Source organism: Pyrgilauda ruficollis, unplaced genomic scaffold, assembly GCF_017590135.1.
Source record: "Pyrgilauda ruficollis isolate IOZ18807 unplaced genomic scaffold, ASM1759013v1 scaffold14, whole genome shotgun sequence".
Lineage (NCBI taxonomy): Eukaryota > Metazoa > Chordata > Aves > Passeriformes > Passeridae > Pyrgilauda > Pyrgilauda ruficollis.
Window position 1 is genome coordinate 7,443,696 of NW_024512543.1, and position 19,427 is coordinate 7,463,122.

At 39.2% G+C, this 19,427-nt stretch overlaps 1 protein-coding gene across 1 annotated transcript in view; it reads left to right on the forward strand.

The window, feature by feature from the left end:
• Positions 1 to 19,427, forward strand: part of SPTBN5 (spectrin beta, non-erythrocytic 5) — a 90,856-nt gene that overhangs the window by 58,838 nt on the left and 12,591 nt on the right. The window contains exons 39-55 of the mRNA XM_041459965.1: positions 1,598 to 1,716; positions 2,363 to 2,477; positions 3,161 to 3,274; positions 4,363 to 4,484; positions 5,145 to 5,307; positions 7,172 to 7,360; positions 8,144 to 8,221; positions 9,657 to 9,829; positions 10,886 to 10,976; positions 11,649 to 11,795; positions 12,948 to 13,085; positions 13,823 to 14,079; positions 14,230 to 14,416; positions 16,806 to 17,018; positions 17,410 to 17,606; positions 18,197 to 18,401; positions 19,107 to 19,301. Of these exons, the coding sequence (XP_041315899.1) occupies positions 1,598 to 1,716; positions 2,363 to 2,477; positions 3,161 to 3,274; positions 4,363 to 4,484; positions 5,145 to 5,307; positions 7,172 to 7,360; positions 8,144 to 8,221; positions 9,657 to 9,829; positions 10,886 to 10,976; positions 11,649 to 11,795; positions 12,948 to 13,085; positions 13,823 to 14,079; positions 14,230 to 14,416; positions 16,806 to 17,018; positions 17,410 to 17,606; positions 18,197 to 18,401; positions 19,107 to 19,301 (2,703 nt within the window). The remainder of the gene's footprint in view (positions 1 to 1,597; positions 1,717 to 2,362; positions 2,478 to 3,160; positions 3,275 to 4,362; positions 4,485 to 5,144; positions 5,308 to 7,171; positions 7,361 to 8,143; positions 8,222 to 9,656; positions 9,830 to 10,885; positions 10,977 to 11,648; positions 11,796 to 12,947; positions 13,086 to 13,822; positions 14,080 to 14,229; positions 14,417 to 16,805; positions 17,019 to 17,409; positions 17,607 to 18,196; positions 18,402 to 19,106; positions 19,302 to 19,427) is intronic.

A 19,427-nucleotide genomic window follows, 5' to 3' on the forward strand; every position in this document is an offset into this window, starting at 1 on the left:
TTTGTTGCCTAGTAGCAGGAGGAGACAATCCTCCTTTATGCAAAGTAACAGTGTAGATATGCCTGACGCCGGGGAGAAACCCTGGAGCTCCTTATTCCAGAGCCCAGCAGAATTTCGTGACAGTGCATTCACGCTGGGTTTGGACAGAGAGCCAAATTATTTGGCTTCAGCACCAGGGAATTAGTAGATTGAAGAGACATTCGTTTTACTCACCAGCTGACTATGAGCTAAGGGATTGAGCAAGGGCTCTTCTACAGCTCGTACCAGCCAAAAGAAGGATGATTAATAGGGCAGAAGCAACCCAGTGCTCCAGCCAGCATAAGCCTCTGAATAGGAAAGTTTTTCCATCAACTAAGGTAGATCTTATGTGCCACTCTTGAAACTTTTGGCCTTAGACAGTATCAGCTTGTAACCACAGCTCTTGTAGCACTCTGAACATAACTCCTGCAGATAAAAAGCTGGGACAGTTATGCAGCTGTGCCCTGATAGCTGATGCTCAGTTATGCAGTGCTTCCTAGGGTGATACAAAGAGAAGGAGGCTACTTCTGGCACAGTGTGTGCATCCATCCAGCCTGGGTTTTCCCACTTGAAACATCTGAGATCAGGGTAGGGAGTAATCCTCCTTCATTGATGGCTGCCAAACTTTCTATTCATTGTGCTGCTATTATTTCCCAGGACAGGAGGCTGCAAGGTTTCTGAAGAATATCTGACCATCTGCTGGTTTCTCTTGTTTACTTTATGGCTGTGCATGGTAGGAAAGCACAGGTGGAAGCATGCATATTGGTATGGATGCAGCATAAACAAAACACACACTGCAGTGAATTATTACACTAACAGTGTGCTGGCATCTTGCAGCTGTGCTTCTTTACACCAGTAATTGTCTCCCTGCTAAAGTTGTGATTTATTTGTTCCAGAAAAATAAAGAATGTTTTTGAATCTTGGAGCAGTGTTCAGCATTGGCCATCTGTAGTGCTCCAAAATAAAAATCATCCCACTGTACTCCAGATAATATGGGCAATGTGCAAATATTATCCCTTCTATGGTATGTGCATGGGAAGTGAGTCTCCCAGAAGACTTAGCTTTAGAAGAAAACCCAGTAGCATGGGTTGTCTGGGATTCTCAAGGCTGTATGGATTTTGAGGCTGTTGTCTACAGAACAGAAGGCACTCTAGGACAGGAGGTCACATAGATAAAACAGCCAGTAGGTCCAGGAGCCCATAGGTCACTACCTGTCTGAGAGAGGAGCAATCTGCCACACCACACATCAGCTCTGTGTAACCAGCAACTGCATCCGTGTTTCTCCACCAAATGAACCCCTACTGGAATATCTGCCTTAGAAATGAGTGTCTGAGGGCCCTCACCTAGACCAAGATCACTGTTGTATCTAGAGCCATTAATGTTCTTTCTCGCCTTTACTGTCTAATCATCAGGCACATGGTAACACCAGCAGCTGTAGCAGAGCAAACTCCATGTGTCTGACATGTTAGTGGGGTAAAACCCTTTCTTGTTGCTGCTTGTGTTGGTTTTCACACCTCACTGGAAAACTGGGTCACAAGCAATTGGAACGTGTACTTTTGTTCCCTTTCTCACTTTACAGGAGTCAACAGTGGACGATGCTCACATCAGGACTATCAATGCCCTGGCCATGAAACTGGAGAGACAGAACAAGGAAGAGACAAAGACAATCTATGAGCGCCGAAAGCAGCTCAATGAGAAGTGAGTATGCTTTCAAATGTTCCCTGAAAAGCAAAAACAAGAAGGGAAAATTAGGTGTCTTCGGCTGAGATAAATGGAGGAATTGGAACATTTGTTTTCTTCTTTAATATCACAGCTACTGAATATCAGACAGTGGAGTTGTCTTTCCAAACTCCCAGAGCAGGTAGCTTAGAAGGATTTTTAATCCAGAAGAGCCAAAGTCATGTTTCTAGCCTTGGAGTCAAATGCTTTGTTTCGCATCACTTGGCACACAAGATTCATGAACCTTGGACACTTCCGTCTATTCACACTGTTGTCCTGGTGAATTGCCTTGTACTTTTGCTGCTCCGCAGCCCCCTATTTAACAAACAAAAGCATGAAGGTATCGATTGTGAGATTACTGAGAGTTTAAGGAAACTGGATCAGTGCTTTTTTAGCTTTTAAGCCACATGGGCATCCTAAAGACATGGAATAAATACAACCAGTTAGTCTTCTCAGGCTAGTGCTTTTTCCCTGTGATGAGCCCCCTATTATGGAGAATTGGGAGATCAATACATGAGGTAGTTCAGAAAACCTGTGGTTTTGTTTAAATATGAGCATCGTGAAACTCAGTTGTGGAAATGCTTACCTCTGAAATACATCTCTAAAATATTATTTCCAATTAAAGGTGGAACAGTTTTCATGGTAACCTGAATGCATACAGGAAGAAGTTAGAGGGAGCCCTAGAAATTCATGCCTTAATCAGAGAAATAGATGACATCACAGAAAGAATTACTGAGAAGGTAAGTTTTCCAATTTTGATTAATTGAAATGGAAAAATGCTCTATCAATCTTATTCATTCAGAAAATGGAGGTAAAAATGCCAATCCTGAATTATAATTTTGATATTAACAGAAAAAAAAAGCTATATAAAAACTAAAATTATTTCATCAATGTAAGTAATTATATTTATTTAGTTATAAGTCAGTAGGCAAGTGGTACTACTTAAGGTTACAAGACTTTTGGCTTAAAATTCTTAGAACAACTTTTAAAATGTATTTCTTCATTTTATGGGATTTAATTTCTTAGGATCCCAAGGGTAAATCTTATTTTTTATATTTTCATAACACAAACCTGAATTTCTTTGCAACAATTTATTGGGAAATATTTTTCCTGGTTTGGTATATGAAAAAAAATATTAAACAGAAAGATTGAGAAATACAGGCAGGCACCATCTGTCTTTGTTTTCATGTGAATGGCCAGCAGCACCTTAAGCAGGATTATGAGTGTTCAAAGAGATTTGGATTCTTGTTTCATCTCTGCAAGGAGAGCAGACAATGTGCTCTATTGATATTTAAAAAGACAATAAGAACATTTAGATGGCAATGCAAAGAAGTGAAGGAGGAGGCTTTTTGAAATCATTAAGATACAGATCCTTTTGTTTCGTGTTATCTTCACCATTTTCACATCCCAATGCCCTCTCCAGAGTGTATTGATACAAGCACTGGATTATGGAAAAGATGTGGAAAGTGTGGAAAACCTCATTCGAAGACACGAAGAAATGGAGAGAGAAATCAGTGTTATTAAGTCCAAAATGGAGGTAAGAAGTACAAAGGATACTGACAAAATTTCACTTTTTCTTCTTGAAAATATGGTGCAAAAATCATTGTTACTCTTCAGATTGATTCGCAGGAATTTTCAGCAAAGCAAGAGCAGCATAAGTTTCTTCTCATGAAAATATTGTGCTGCTTAATCCTACTTTATCTTATCAAATATTATTCTTCCTGATGCACAAAATCCAAGAATAAAAGTCCTTTTTTAATGTTATCTGGGTCTCTGGCCCTCCCCTATAAGCCAGATCTGTCCTATACATTTTGGAAAGCATGGGCTCCATCTTTCCCCCAGTTCCTGTACTCAGCTGAACCAAAACCACAACTCTATTTCTGTTCAGAACTTAAATGCAAATCCCATAGTGCCTGTAGTTTCCTGACACAGACATCAAACACAGAAATTCTAGGTTATAATTACCTGCCTGATCCACTCTGGCTTTTGTAAAAATTGGTCAGTTTGCATCATCTAGGGCTAAATTAAATTGAGCATTAAATATGGGTCTAAGCTCATTTATATTTGTATATTTTTACTAAAAAGAAATATATCCTGTTGAACAGTAATAGAAATCCAATTACAACCTCTCACATTTTTTCACTGTTGGCCCTTTCATATAGAAAAAATGAAAAACTTTTTCTTTACAATACAGTATAATAACTGTACTTTTTTAAGGATTAAACCCAGCCTGGCATATTTTCTGTTCTGCATAATTAAAATTCTTCATTTCCATCAACTTGATGGAATTTTGCGAGAAAGTTTTCAGCTTTAAACCTGAGTTGATGAGCACCCATCAGACTGCTAATATAAGTCAGAATTAGCACTTCATTTTCCTGTTTGTCCATATTCTGCAAATTAACTTTTGTGCATACAAAGCAATGTCTGCACATGGATGTTTGCTCACAAATGCATGTGTATTATTTTTTGCATATTACATATACCTTTGTATATTTTGTCACTGTAATTTTATTACCTGCCTTCGAGAGCTGGGGTCTTAAAATGAACTATTTTTCCTGAAAGGCAAACTCAGGAATGAATGTAAGTATTTGGCATAAATTTACCCCACTATAAATCTCTCCCCAGCCACTGGAACTGGAATCTTTCCGCCTCTCCACAAGGAATCCATCCATAAATGACAAACTGACTGTGAAGCAACAGGAGATGAAAAACAACTGGCAACGACTCCAGGGACAGGCCAAACAAAGGTGAAGTCTTAGAGTTGTTTGAATAACTCTCAGCAGGAGCAAAGCTGCTCCCTGGGGTCTAAACCCTACTTACCAGAGGTCTTTTAAAGTTTTTTAAGGATTTTTTTATGAATTTTACATAGGCAGCTAAGACACCTGCATTGGAAAAAGTGTAACTTGATACAAAAGAATTTCCACTGAAGTGACTTTGGGAAAACTAATACAATGTTCTTGTGGTTTATCCCATTAAATAATGTTACTAAAATGTCTCCAGACTATCAAATTAAATCTATCATAAAGCCTTTGTAAAAGATTTATTTTTGGAGGGTTCTTGAAGGTTTTTTTTTTTTGTTGTTTTTTTTCTTCTTTTCTCAAATCTTTCCAAAACAAGAAAGGCTTAATCCTGAACTGTAATCATTGCTGTAAGCAACAGATATGAAGGCTTTTTTACCTTTCTTGTGCTAATGAACTGATGTAAAAATATTAGTAAGTATGTTGTCTCCAAGGCAGTGTGCATCTCCTGTGGTTTTGGTTAACATCAGGAACTCTTAGGAACTGTAAGAGAAAGCTTGAATTAATTTCATTTGGCTTCTGTTAAGATACTTTCCTCTGCAAATGGGGAGGGAGAGGCGACTAGATGATTCCGTGTCCAATGATGCTGAACTGCACCTTGTGTGGCAGGAAGGAGAAGCTGGCAGCCTCGTACCAGCTGCAGAAATTTAACTTGGAGATGAAGGAGATACTAGACTGGGCCCAAAACACCAGAGCTTCAATGGAAGCAGGGGGGCTGCCTAAAAGCGCAAATGAAGCTGAAAGTATGATAGAGGAGCACCAGGAAAGAAAGGCAAGTATCTTCCTTGGCTCCAGTTGCACATACGGGGAATCTTTCTGTGTGTACAGTGTGTCTCTGTCAATAACATGTTAAAAAAAACTGTTTTCAGTACCAGGCTGGGGATAGAAATCACCTACATACTGACAAAACTGTCCCATGGGCTGTTTGGCAGCTTGTGTCTTTGCAAAAACGCTCAGAAGCCCCATGAGCTCTCACCTCTATTGCTGTCCCAGCCGGATGGTGAAAAACAGGCGCAGTCTCACATCATACTCACTGATCATCTCCTTATTTGTATTGCTAAAGAACTTAATGCCAGTTAATCCTTGCTCCCAGCTAGATTTTTTTCATGTGAACTTAATTTACGTGAGAAGGAAATAAAACCAGCAGTTTGTTTCACACAGCAAAGCAAATTACCAATGAATGGTGCTACACATTCAGTTCTGAAACATTTCAAATCCCAACAATAATTACCTCACTAATGTTTTGGTGGCTAATTTGGCTAATACTTTTGGTTTCTTTTCTGAAAGGACTGAAATTTTAATCAACATAAGGAAAAAGTCAATATTTTACTTTTTCCCAAGAATCATAGCTATCTTTCTATGTGTAGCTGTTGTGCTACATTCTCTTTGCAGTTACTTTACTTCTTCTAAAAATCCTGTTCACAGAATAATTACTGATACCCAGTGCTTTGTGGGTCCCATTATTAACACAAACAGTTTGTAGATTCTGATTCATTTTCTAAACCTGGATTTAGGAAAAATTCTAAAATTTTTAGAAAAATTTGAAAATTTAAAAAAAAAAATCCCTGAAATCCCCTCCTTCTTTAGAGTGATCCAATTTAACAATGTTTTCTCCTATCACTTAACAATGTATTTGCTAATAATTCTTTGTCATATTAAAAATATCACAAACCACTGATGTAGTGTGCTCCAAATTTAAATGGTGGCGAGATCTAAGTCTTTAATATCTGTTAGTCAAGGAGCCCAAATGGCTCTAAGGATACAGTCACAAAGAAAAGGAGGAATTCAGGCATTATATTCTTATGCTGACTAAACTAAAATTACAGACAAGGCAAGAAGGAGGGGGTTTTCATTCTGTTTAGTGGCTCAAACGAAAATCCATAGGAGAGACTAGAGCTGAACACGAGATGCTAATGAGAATTTTAAAAATATTTGAATTACGATTTTATAGATACGAATGGGCAATGCCACCATCCCAAAAATCTTTAAAAGCAGCAGTTCTAATTTCAGAAATTTAATAGTACATACATGGTATTATTTCAGTCCATAGTTATTTTCATTTTGAAATTGCTTACATTAGAAATTCCACATTCAGTTTTCAGGGGTCATAATTGCTTTTTATGCTTTCACATTCAGGATTCAGTATAGGGGTATAATTCATTCCTCAGACCAGGTGCAAAAGTTAAATGTGTTTCATTTTAACAACACAAAATTAAATAAAACTGTGCCTTTAACATAAAAATCTGATGCAGGCTTCTTTGTCAGGAGTAGAAAAATTCTAGGCACTGTTTCTTAAAAGCACCACTTTTATGTAGGAAGACTGGGGGATGATATTATGGATGTTTGAAATTGTGTTCATTAATATCTCAGCATTTTCTAATCTGTTTCTAACTAAATATCAATTTTCATTTGTAGGAAAACAGTTGTTCCTGGACCAATAAAGTCATTTATTATTTACATTTGTTCTCTCTTAGGCAATTCTATGCCTTTCCAGTAACATAGCTCAAAGATGAATGATTTTCCATGCAAATATTAGTGCTGGAAAGTTACAGCCCAAACTCTTCCCCTTAAGGCTTGTATTCTGAATAACTGGCTTTTCATAAACCCTTGACATCAATCTTAGTAATGTATTTTAGGAGGAGATTGAAGCCCGAGTGGAAAGATTCAACGCTCTCAGTGACTATGGTAAAGAACTTGGCAATTCTGGTCACTATGCAACCCCAGAGATTCGCCAGTCCCTCTCCAGACTTCAGCAAGCCTGGTCTGAGCTGATCCAAGCATGGAAAGAGCAATATATAAAATTGTTTCAGGCACAAGATTTACAGGTGAGTAAAATGACGCTGAAGAGAGGATGCACATGCTACTGACAGTTTTTCTTGATATGAACAGCAAATTTATGAGATGGTAGGATGAAAGATGTGCTAATAGTACCCAGTGTTTCATCTATATTTCACTGGTTTCTGGAAGGCATGCTGAGGGCCAAGCACATTCAGTGGTGACAGGACTTTGAGAAATTTTTCCTCTACAAATCATAGAAATTTCTGTGGAATATGTGCTAATATGTTTTTCAAAGACTGTAAAACTTAGCAAATTTTGGTCAAACTCTCATACATCTGGAAAGAGACACATACTTATAACACAACATCACTATTCTTCCAAATTCTATAACCTGCCCAAAAATACATGGAACCAGACAAGTATTTAAAAAAACTGAAGGAAAATTTAGTATGGATGAAATAAAGTATTTTTTCCTGGCTTTTTTTCCTTATAAAATAACTATTTTGGCTGCAGTTTTCCAGAAATACTTCTCTGTAACAGTCATCTCACTTTAAAAATTTCTGCTCAAACAGAGATTCTACAATGAAGAATGTTAAGTACTTTAAATAAGAGCTGGGCTACTAATCCCATCTGAAATCATCACATATATGAGAACTTAAATCTTATGGTATGGGCAGTGTCAATGCTGTTTCATGTATTATGTTAATTTTTGAAATAACCATGAAAGTTTGGTTTTTTCAGTGTACTCTGCTGAAGTCAGGTTAGCTTCTGCTTTACAGCATTTCAGCATATAGTCATGTTTGTGAGTGTTGGGTTTCTTCCCTACACAGAAATTCTATGGCTACGTGGAACGGATTGAGAGCTGGCTCAGCAGCAAAGAGGCCTTCCTAGCTAACGAGGACTTAGGGGTACGTGCTCTGAGAAATTACAATTTTCTCTGCAATCAGGCTGGAGGAGCGGGGGCTGTACAATGATGTGCTCTGAATCTTCCTGTGCTCTTTCTCCCTCTGAAGTTACTGCTCTGCCCTGTTGGTGGTTTAGGATCAGATTTCTTTCCTTGGTACTTTACACAGGATGGAATCTCAGCCCTAAGAGTAATGGAACAATCCAACTGCTCTGAGTATAGCAGGAAAATGAGAGTACATAGAAGCATAGAATTCTAGTATGGTTTGGGTTGGAAGGGACCTGAAAGACCATCCATTTCCAACTCCCCTGCCATGGGTGGGGACACCTCCCAGCAGCCCAGGTTGTTCAATGCCCCATTCATCCTGACTTGTCTTATCTGACCCAAATACATTTGCCAGCAGTGTGCAAGTCATCACTGCTGTCACTGCTGGCATACCCAGTGTAGCTTTAAATTACCTACCACAGGTATCAGTAACGCTGCAATACTGAAACTGCAGACTCAGGCATGGGCTGCAAAAGCTGTTCGGGGTGCTGGACATACGTTCTGACACTTAGCTCACCCTACACCTTGTATAGGTAGTGCTACTAAATTAGTTGCCTCTGCTGGGGCTACAAAAACATCTCAGAGTTCAGTGTATTTGCAGTCCTTTCATTACAGTATATGAGACTTAGAAGGACTCATCCAATCATATTTAGCTCAGTAATGTGCAGACAATGCTCTGTGAGTAATTTCCCATCCAATGACTCATGTAAGAACACAGAAGTTTGGTGTTTTTTTCTGACCCATTTGATGTGAGCTTATTGCTTCCTTTAGAATAGTGGAGAAGCAGAGTTTACTGGGATAACAACATTTTGACACCACTGGTTCTATAATTAAAGTGCAGAGAGGTGCTGAAAGGAGAACTCTGAGTCATTAATCTTGGGATTCACAAACATTACAAGAAGTGTTTCTCTGCAGATTAACTGTAATGTCAGACTCCAATCCTCAAATTCAAATCTGGATCTGAGCTCTTCCAAATTCCATGAGTTGAAACTGAGACTCTAATTTTAACCTCTTTCTGTGACATATTTTTTCACTTAACTCTGATTTCAGTTTGGCCTCCCACATTTGCCTTCAACATGGCATCTGTCTTAAGACTGATTTAAAATTAGGGGATGATTCTTTTTAATTCTTCAGAAGTTATGTGTTCTAAGCAGCACAACAATATGCATGAGAAGCTAAGCTTCCAGCACTGAAATAATGGCCTCAGACCTTGCATGGAACATTATTTATGTCCCAAGTGTCAGATCAATGCAAATCAATTCCAAAGAACAATAAATTTTCTTGACAGCTAGTTTGCAAATGTGGGCTAAATGCCATTTGCCTTCTGGATTATCAGTGTTTTGGATGGAAAAACTCTGACTGAAAGCAGCTTCCCTTTGTTGAATTCTATCCAGGACTCAGTGTCTAGTGTGGAGAGCCTGCAGCGGAAACACACACAGTTTGAAAAAGCCCTGGAAGCTCAGATGGAGAAAATCAATGAGATGGCTTCATTTGCTCAGCAGCTAACACAGAACAAGCATTATGACTCAGAAAATATCAGCAGCAGATGCCAGGCTGTTCTGAGGAGGTGAAGTCAGATCCTTCCTATGTCAGCCACCAATCTCTTCTGCAATGAGACCCTCCTTCTGTGATCATTACCTTTAAATTATTTAAGAGAACTATATGCTGGTTTGCATTTGTTCAACTTCATGCTTTTGACTGGGGTCTTCCCAAATTGGCTGTATTTCATTAGTAGGCTTCCAAAATGCAACTAAGTGGAGGGGAAGCAGGATTCAGAAAAAAGGCAGTTTGTCTTTAATTCTGTATTCTGGCCTGGCCGTAGGGACAGTGCTGCAAACAAAAGGCCTGCCATGCCATTAAATACTTCATTATCATTAAATACCATCAAGAAAGGTCATTTCCTAGACAACTGCTTTTCTCTGCTCTAATGGGGTTGATCTTTAAGCCCCACTCAAATTATCCATTAGGGCATTTGCAAATTTTCTGATCAGATCTTGCCCTCTCATGTGAATTACTTTATTGCTACTAGCAATTTGCATATTGTTCATCTTAAAGAAGCACTGAAGTAAAAGCAGTTGTATTCGCTGCTGTGGTAGATGAAAAGAGATACATAAAAGTTATGAAAAAAGACTGGAGGTCTCTTTTGATTCAAGTGAACATACTGATTTGTTAATGTTGTCTAATTTGATATGATTTATTAATATCTCACATCTGCATTAACATGAATAAAGTACTGCAGGTAAAAACATTGGAAAAAAAAATTAAAGGATGGTGTAGCTTTAGTTTATCCATGACAAACACCATCACATTTTCAGGATTTCCATATAAGAAACGTGCTGAGTTTATGTTCTCTTGAAAGGCAATAATGGTGATTTCTAGAGGCAGATACCATATACACAGAACTTGTGGGTAGTTTAACCATATCTGTCAGCTCACAATATTTCCTACAGTGTCCTGGGCATCTTCTCTGACAGCCCAGATCAAGGGAATCTGCATATCATGGACATTTCCCTCCTAGGGAATGGAGGATTTGATCATGTGTGTTTTAGAGGTGAAATTTTAAAACCCTTATCTGTCTAATTCACTCTGTGACTTTTACCTCACACGTCTGTCTTCATCTCAGAAAACAGAGACTGCTGGAAAATGCTGCTGCTCGCAGACATTTGCTAGAGGAATCAAGGCTTCTGCAGAAGTTCCTGAAGAATTCTTTTGAGGTACAGTTACACGGGATTCATAATATTCTGGTTTCTTAAAACATGCTGTGCTGCACAGATCTGAACGCTCAGACAGATTTACTGTGAGGAAATCAAGGAACTGAGCCTGGAATGAGATTATGGGAAGGATGAGGACAAGGATGAAAAGATATTTTTTTCTTCTTCCCTCTCATTTAGTGTAGTAAATGAAAGATCTACTGTACATTGGACAACAGCAAAATGCAGAAGAAATAAATGCATTAAAAGGGAATGTGCTGCTGTTAAAAAAAAAAAAAAAAACAAAAAAACAAACAAACAAAAAAAAAAAACATAAGAATTAAAAAATTGGTTCTTTTTTTGTGAGGTACTAATAATGGATTAGAAATAGGTTGATCATTGTCTATGCACCCCCATGCACACGTGTGCCCATGCATTTTCTCACTGCATGGGGGCTATCTATCTGATGGAGACAGCTCTCTTTCCAGGCAACACTGCTCATAAACAAACATATAGGGGTGACTTCATGAAGGGCAGGAGAAGCTATGGGAAGCAGAACCTCAGAAGGACAATTCATTTCAGTCCCCACTTAACATTCCCTGTTTTATACATATAAGAGGAGAGCCTGGCAGGCTGGAGCTGAAGAAACTGAAGAAACACTGAATGTTTTGTTTACTTCTTCTTCCCTCCCCACAGGTGGCTGCCTGGATTAACGAGAAGAATAGCATTGCCCAGGATGATAGCTGGAAGGATCCAAGCAATCTGCAGACCAAACTGCAGAGGCACCAGGCTTTCCAAGCAGAGATCATGGCCAATAGAAATCGTTTGGACTCCATCAAATCAGTGAGAGAAGCAGGGTTTTGGGCAAGGGTGGGCAACTGACATGAAAGACTCTGCAGACAGTGTGAGTTACAGTGATCTCAACCAAGGGAGGGGTGGTCGCTGTCCTCTCACTGGTATTGTCCATGTTGTCTCTGAGTATACTGAGAAGCTCATTCTTTTAGTCCATCAAGAATTTGTTGTGTCCATCTCTGTCTTCACTCTCTCACTTTCTAGTATGAGCTTGCTATGCATATTCACTCTGCATGCAATGGAAACAGATGGGGGCCTGCAATAAAAGATTCAGTCCACTGACTTTAGGGACATCTCTCTGGGTGAATGCCACTTTAGAGGTATCCTTGTTTATTTCCAGCAGAGAACCTGTCTGATTGGAAGTACAGCCTTAACAAGACATATGAGATGTATCCAACAAAAAGGACAGAGTTTTCAAGTTGTTCCTCTGCAGAAACACGTTAGTAGGCAAGATATGAAGGAAGCCTGACAAGACTTGTCAGATATTTAGCAGAAGCTGTGATCAGATGATAAGTTTGGAAGGACAGACTGTAACATGTTTATTAATTTTATTTTCAGCACAGTGCTTACTAGATATATTTTGCAATAGATTACTATATTAAAAGTAGATTGCCCCCTCCAGATTCACCCACACCTTAGAAAGACTGCCCATTTTCTTTTTTTCCCTTTTTCTTTTATCTTTTCTTTCTTTTCTTTTCCTTTCCTTTCTTTTTCAATCCCCCCATTTGCAGACACAACAAGAGGGGGCTAAAGGGTGGAGTTACAATTCTCAGTAAAACGATCTGTTTTTAAATACTTGTTTGCACAATCTCTTTCACATTATTTCATGATGCCCTGCCTTCTTCATTGGGAATAGTCCTAGCAGTTGCTCTTTAGAACACCTACTGACCTGGTATAGCACCTTTCACTTGCTGTACCTCTTGCTTCCCTTGCTATGCAGTTTCTGCCCTAATTTCAATAAGCCTTTTGTCTTTATTAGATTTTTCTCTGTCTCTGCAATCCTTCCATCTATTATATCAGGAGGTGAAGGGTGCAGCCAGCCCTTTACATAAGTGCTGGTAGACTTTGATTATGAAGGCAAAAATGATATATTCTGATGCATTCAGCAAAGGAAGAATATGTTGCCTGTTTCTTCTGATATAGGAAGGGGAGAAGATGCTTCATGAAAGGCACTATGCCCCAGAAGCCATTCAGTCCAGACTACAAGAAATGGAAGAGCTATGGGAGGAGCTGCTAGCAAGTTGCCAGGATAAATGGACCAAACTGCAGGATGCTTACAAGGTAATGCCAGTGGTTACAGGGATTCCAGTGGCTGGATCTTGGTGTCTTTTCCAGAGATAGCACAGCTGCCTTGCTACGTGTCTCATCTACAAGTGTGTCACTTGATACAATCCAGCCTGATTCCTCAAGACCATTACTGCAAAGAATCTACTAAGTGTGGACTGACTGAATGGAATTGGCAGGATAATTGGAGGGAAGAGAATTTGTAGGCTAGGCTGCATTCTGCTTTCTGCTGCTTGTTTAGATCCAGATTCCAGAGAGAGTTTCTGAGGAAAAATATATTTGACTCATATGTGTCAACTCTGCATCTGTCTCAAGGGCATCTTTTCTTCAGCACACTGGGAAAGAAACCTACAGCTGCTTTTCATTCTTCTAGCTCCAGGCACATGAATTCTCATGACTACCAGTTATGCTTGCTTGGGCTATCAGAAAATCTGTGGTTATAAAACAGAGCTCTCCCCTTAAATGTTCTTTTTTTTTAAGATGCTATGTCCATAATCTGCATTTGTGCAACACAAGTAAGATAGGCTACTGATGTTTAATGCATCTGTTCTTGTCTTCACCATGACTGAATTAACTTCTTCATTTGCACCACCATTGTGTATGGGAAAAGTTCACTGAGCAGTGGGAAGGTGCTCCATGTTTGTGTGCAATCTTTACTGAAAGTGACTGAGATTTTCACATCACATTATCTGTCCTAAAGGTTTAAATTATTTTTTCTTCATGCTTGTTCTCAGGGTCTTCATTTTCAGCGAAATGTAGAGGACACAGAGAAATGGTTGGAAGGTGTGGAAAATGACCTGAAAGCACCATACAATGACAATGATCTGGTGGTTTTGAACAGTCATCTGAAGAAACAAGAAGAACTGGAGGAAGACATTGCTGCCCATAGGGACCGGCTGCAAGAGCTTGTGGTCACAGCTCAGCAGTTCCAGAAGGAGAAACATTTCCTTGCTGATGAGCTAGAAGAGAAAGTGGATGAACTGGTGCAGAGGTGTGTGAGTGCCTGGCCTGTCTTCTGCCAGCTTTTTTCCTCCCTGAATATTCTTTTTTCTTTCCTTCTCTACACTATTCTGAAATTAGTGTTTTGCATTCGTTCCTTATCAATCTGTAGTCCTGACTGGATTATATTTAAAACCTACAGATACAAAAGGCTACATGATCCTCTGCAGGAGAGGCGGGGAAGCCTGGAGGCCAGCAGACTTCAGTACCAGTTCTTCCGAGATGTTGACGAGGAGTTGGCTTGGGTTCGTGAGAAGCTCCCCATGGCTTCCTCCAAGGATTATGGCCAATCCCTGGTAACCATTCAGAGTCTACAAGAAAAGCACCAGGTAGTGTCATGTGACAACCATTCACAGTCTTTAGAGTTAAACAGAGAACGCTGAACTCAATTTGTCTCTAGCAAACTTCATCTGCTGTGCTTTGGCTAACAGGAGTCAGGATGCCAGGGATCACTTTTATCCTTTTCTTTTTCAAGGATATGTCCATGACTTCGCAAAATGGAGGATGTCATCCTGCTTACCATTGCAGTGGTCAAGTACCACACCACAGGCCTTCTGTGGACATGTTGGCTCTTTCTGTGAACTGAATTCAAACCCTGACCTTTTCAATACAAAATAGATTTGACAAACTTGTGCATATTTTCATAGGTTCTTTGGTCCTAAAAAAAATGCTTTCAAACTCAGTACTCCATGCTCAGATGTCTCAGAATGAGCGCCCAGGAAAACATTTTTCCCCAGTTTTTTCTGCTCTGATGGAAGGGAGTTAACAGGGAATTATTGTAGCTAGCTGACCTTCATTCCAGAGGAAGCTTTTAAGACAGCTGCTGAAATATTTCACAAGGTTCAGATGGGCCATCAGAGAGAAAGCAGTGCCTGGAATACTGTCATCTCAAATACCAATGAATACCATCCTGATAGTTCTTTAATAAGGAGCACTGACTCATTACAAACACAAGGTGGAAGAAAAAATATTCCTGCTAAGATTTTCCAGGAGCTATTGGTATTTGATATTAATATTAGCATATGACATCCCATTTAAGTGCCATGTCAATGCCTTTTGGAGAAATCTGTACAAGCTGCATTAGGATTGGGAAAGACAGGAGATCCTATAAATTGTCAATGTGTGTGATACACACAGTCAAGAAAGAGAGAAAGCCAAGGAACTGGTGCTATCATTGTGAAACAGTAAGAATGAAAAGCTTGTTTCATCATGATTAATAGCATAAATGTTGTTTTGTGTGCAATTACTCCTAAAATTTATGAGCTCATTGGCATGGTAAGAAAGCAATTAAGTTCACAGAAGAAAAGAATGCTTGAGCTAAATTAATCTGAGAAAATATATTAAATAACTGAAGGAACAGTGGAGATACTGCTTTAGGCTATGATTATTTTTTGTTAATTGGCTGTCTCAAATTTTTTCAACTAACTGTGAGAGTGGGAGATATATGCCATAAAATTAGTGAATAATAAAATTCTCTGACATTTTACTTACTATTCTTCTGGAAACAAGATTAAAATATAAGCTTTTAACTCTCAACGTGTTATTAGCTACAACCTCTGCACTTTCTTTTTTGATGTTGGTTTACAAGCAAGCAAATGTCAGAATTAACATAACAGTCAAGAATTGAATATACTGTTAGTTCCACCTCCACTGTTTGTCCTAATGAGCCAGATTTGCAAAATTCAGTCCTTGGTTTGTTACCACAAAAGAGATTGCGAGTGAACTGTATTAACCTTCTTCCTAAGGAAGAAAAAAAAGCCGCCTTGCTAAACAGCATTTACACACAAATATATTATGCCTTCAAACAGCTGCTTGGCTTGGAACACATATGGTGCTGCTTTTCAACAACATCTTGAAATCAATATGGGGAAGTTAAAGGCAAGATTAGAATCAGGGTTTTTTCCAGCCAAGTTTGACACTTGGGTTGAAAAAGCAGCTCCTTTCCTCATAGAGGGCATCTCTTCTACATTAACAGAGCACTGCAGTCTAACTCTGAACCTGCTTATTCATAGCTGTGAAATTAAACAGAACAATGGTCAAATTTTGGGGCTTGTTTGTGCTCAGGGTGCTCAGGCACAGTCAGCCAAAGACTGCCTGTATGCTCACAGGAAAATCACAGCATGGGCCTTGCCTACTCAGAGTAGAGCATATGGAGGGATGCATACAGTTTTAAAATCTACCAGTCTGCAAAAGTTAATTTCAAGTAAAGCTCTTGAGAATTGGTTGGAGGTGATTTTCTTCTTTCCTTGTCCTGTTGGGTGCCTGGCACTCATGTACCTACAGTCTTTACAATGGCTGCTATGCAAAAATTCATCTTCTACAAAAGCATTGGCAAGTGATAAGTAATAATGTGCAGGAAAATTGGTCATTCTTCTCTAGACATGTTTTAATTCAAGAAATGCCATATAATGGAATGCAACTTGGTATATTTCAGTGGAATCTACAAATAAGAGGTTTGTCATTAGAACCTTTTCCCTCTAGACTCTGAGGTAAATAAACATCAAAGTTCAAACTTCATGGCTAAATTTGATTTCTATGATCACTACTTCACCCCAAAAAAAGTCCTCCAATCCACTTCAAGCATGCACTCAGACTTTGTACCTCTGGCCCACCTTTGTGAATGGAAAGCAAATTTATAAAGGAATTGCATGACGACATTTTATGGCATAAAATTTCATAACTTCAATTTTCTATCATTTTACACTTTACTCTTTCCAGAACCTGGAGAATGAGATAAACAGTCGAGATGCTTTGACCAAAGCAGTGATCAATACAGGACAGAAACTGGTAAGAGGAGGCCACTCAGCCTCTCGCAAGATTATAGAGCATCTGAAGGAGCTTGAGACATCTGTAGAAACCTTGAAGGCAGAGGCTCAAGAGAGGAGACAGAGGCTTATGCAGTCCTATGAGGCCCATCTCTTTCTAAATGAGGTAAGGAACCCTACCTAAATCTCTCCTGAGATATTTATTTTGGCCTTTCTTTTCTTAAAACAACTGACATCTATATTGTTGAATGGATGTAAGTGCTGAGAAAGGAGCAGAATTCACACTGCCCTGATTTTTCATATCTGGTAAATAAGGATACAGTGGAGAAACGACAGTTATGTCCCCAACAAATGGCAGTGAGTAACATGTAACTGCAATTACTGGATTCTGAGTACACATTTTTTTGGAACATGCTAGTGTCTGCTAGATTGCATTAGAGGAACACATCTAAGGTGCTCTCTGTTTTCACTGATGTGTCAGTGCACCACTGCTCTCAGTTTTCTTTGTCTTGACCTACATCAAGCTGTGCTAAGGCTCATCCCTATATTTTATACAGCTGCTGGAGGTGGAGGCATGGCTGGCAGAGAGGAGTTTCATTCTGGAGACCTCTGATTATGGGAAGAATGAAGAATCCACACAAGTTTTACTTCGTAAACTTGAAGCTACCAAACTGGACATGGATAGTTTCAGGTTGAGGATCGAGAAAGTACAGGAGACAGGAGCCAGCTTAATAAATAAAGACAGTCCAGAGAGGTAGGAAAGTAAAAACAGGTTTCTCCTCCAGGTCTGACAGAAATGCCCAGAGAAGGCAAATAAAGAAAAGTTCAGCTATGTTTGATGGCTCATTCAGAAATAAGATTTCAGGGATCATCCATCCCTCCATCATCATCATCATCACACACACTGAGCTCCCCAAAACCTTGATGATTGTTTTAATGTTTTCATGAGATTTTTTTTTTTTTTAACAACAGACCATTTAATGCAGGTCAGCTTCTTTGTCCATTGTCTATTCCCAGGAACTTTAATCTAGTTCTAATTTACCACAAAGGTTCAAAAAACACTGTGCATGGGAAAGGAAATGAACATTCCTGACAGTTCACTGTTTTTCATTGAAAGGTTTTTTTTATATCTGGAGAGGAGGATGGGAAAAGAGCAGCCATTTGTATGATTTACTTTAATTTCCTGAGCTTGCTGGATTTAATGGCACAGCATAACTCACTCCATGATGTTATCTGGTTTATTCTGTGTTTTAAAGGTGTTGCAAATTAAACCTGTCAGAAAAAAACAGTGTTTAAAAAGAATAGTAAAACAAAGACATACTTTCTGCTTCTTATTCTTTGCAGTTCAGTAATACTTTCAAAGCTCCAGGGGATCCTAGCAGACTATCAGTCTCTCCTACAGAAGTCTGACACCCAGAGAAAACGCCTGCAGGAACAATTCCAGCTCTATCAGTTTGAAAGAGAATTCCAGCTGGTAGATGCATGGCTCTCCAGTAAACTGTCTGTAGCAGAGTCCGATGACTATGGGCAGGACTTAGATGATGTAGAGGTAAAAGAAAATAAAAACTATTGCATGTATTGTGTGGTAAAGCAGGGATATATTTGCTACGATTTGTGTGTAGCTGCTGACAGTGAAGCATGTTACAATGACCAAAACTAAGCAGAGCTCTTATCTCTACAGCAAGAACTCAGACTGGCTTCTGTCTGCTTTGACAGGCTTGCTGAGGTAGCATCCTCCCAAAGAAAATTAGATGTATCAGAAAGTTAGCTTTTCTTGGAATAAGGTGAGGTCGGCACACTCCATTGCTTGCCCTACTTATAATTTGACAGGACCTAAAAGATTTGACTATGGTCAAAAGCACTGGGCTGCAGCGCTCATATCTCTTGCTGCTGATTTCAAGGATAAATTTCTCCTTGGGGCACACAGTGCAGAGAGGTATAATTAGTAGTGTCCACTCCTCCTAGGAACTGCTGCATATGTAGACAAGTTCTGTTTATTAGCTTTTGATCTGAGCAACTTCTGCTTGTCAGCATGTGGTTAATTTTTCTCTGTGACGAAGAATGTTAAATGAGTGAGACAACAGATGTCTTCTTCTGACTCCAGATCATTTGGATTTGTCAAACAATTTGCACTTGTAGATTGCAATGTATAGCTTGTGTGTTATACAGAACAGAGAAAGTGATTCCTTCTGCCTCTCTCATGGAGGTAGGCAGAAATTCTTTATCTAAATTTGTGTCCCCATTTATTCTGCAGGTGCTGGAGAAAAAGTTTAAAGATTTTGTAAATGAGATGAAACCTCTGGGACATTCCAAAGTTGTCTCCTTAAATGAGTTAGCATCTAAACTGGATAAGGAAGGCCACAGCAAGATGGATGTTATCCAGAAGAGAACTAAGCAAACCAATGAAATGTGGGAGAAACTATGCAATGCCATTGAGATAAGGACAGAGGTAGGAAATGCATGAAAAACCGAGGCACTGATTTCCTCACAGCCTCCCATGCCCTTTCTTTCCCAAACCAGTGCATTGCTCATGTTGAAACACAAGGTTTACAGGGGCAATGAGTACATTTTGTTC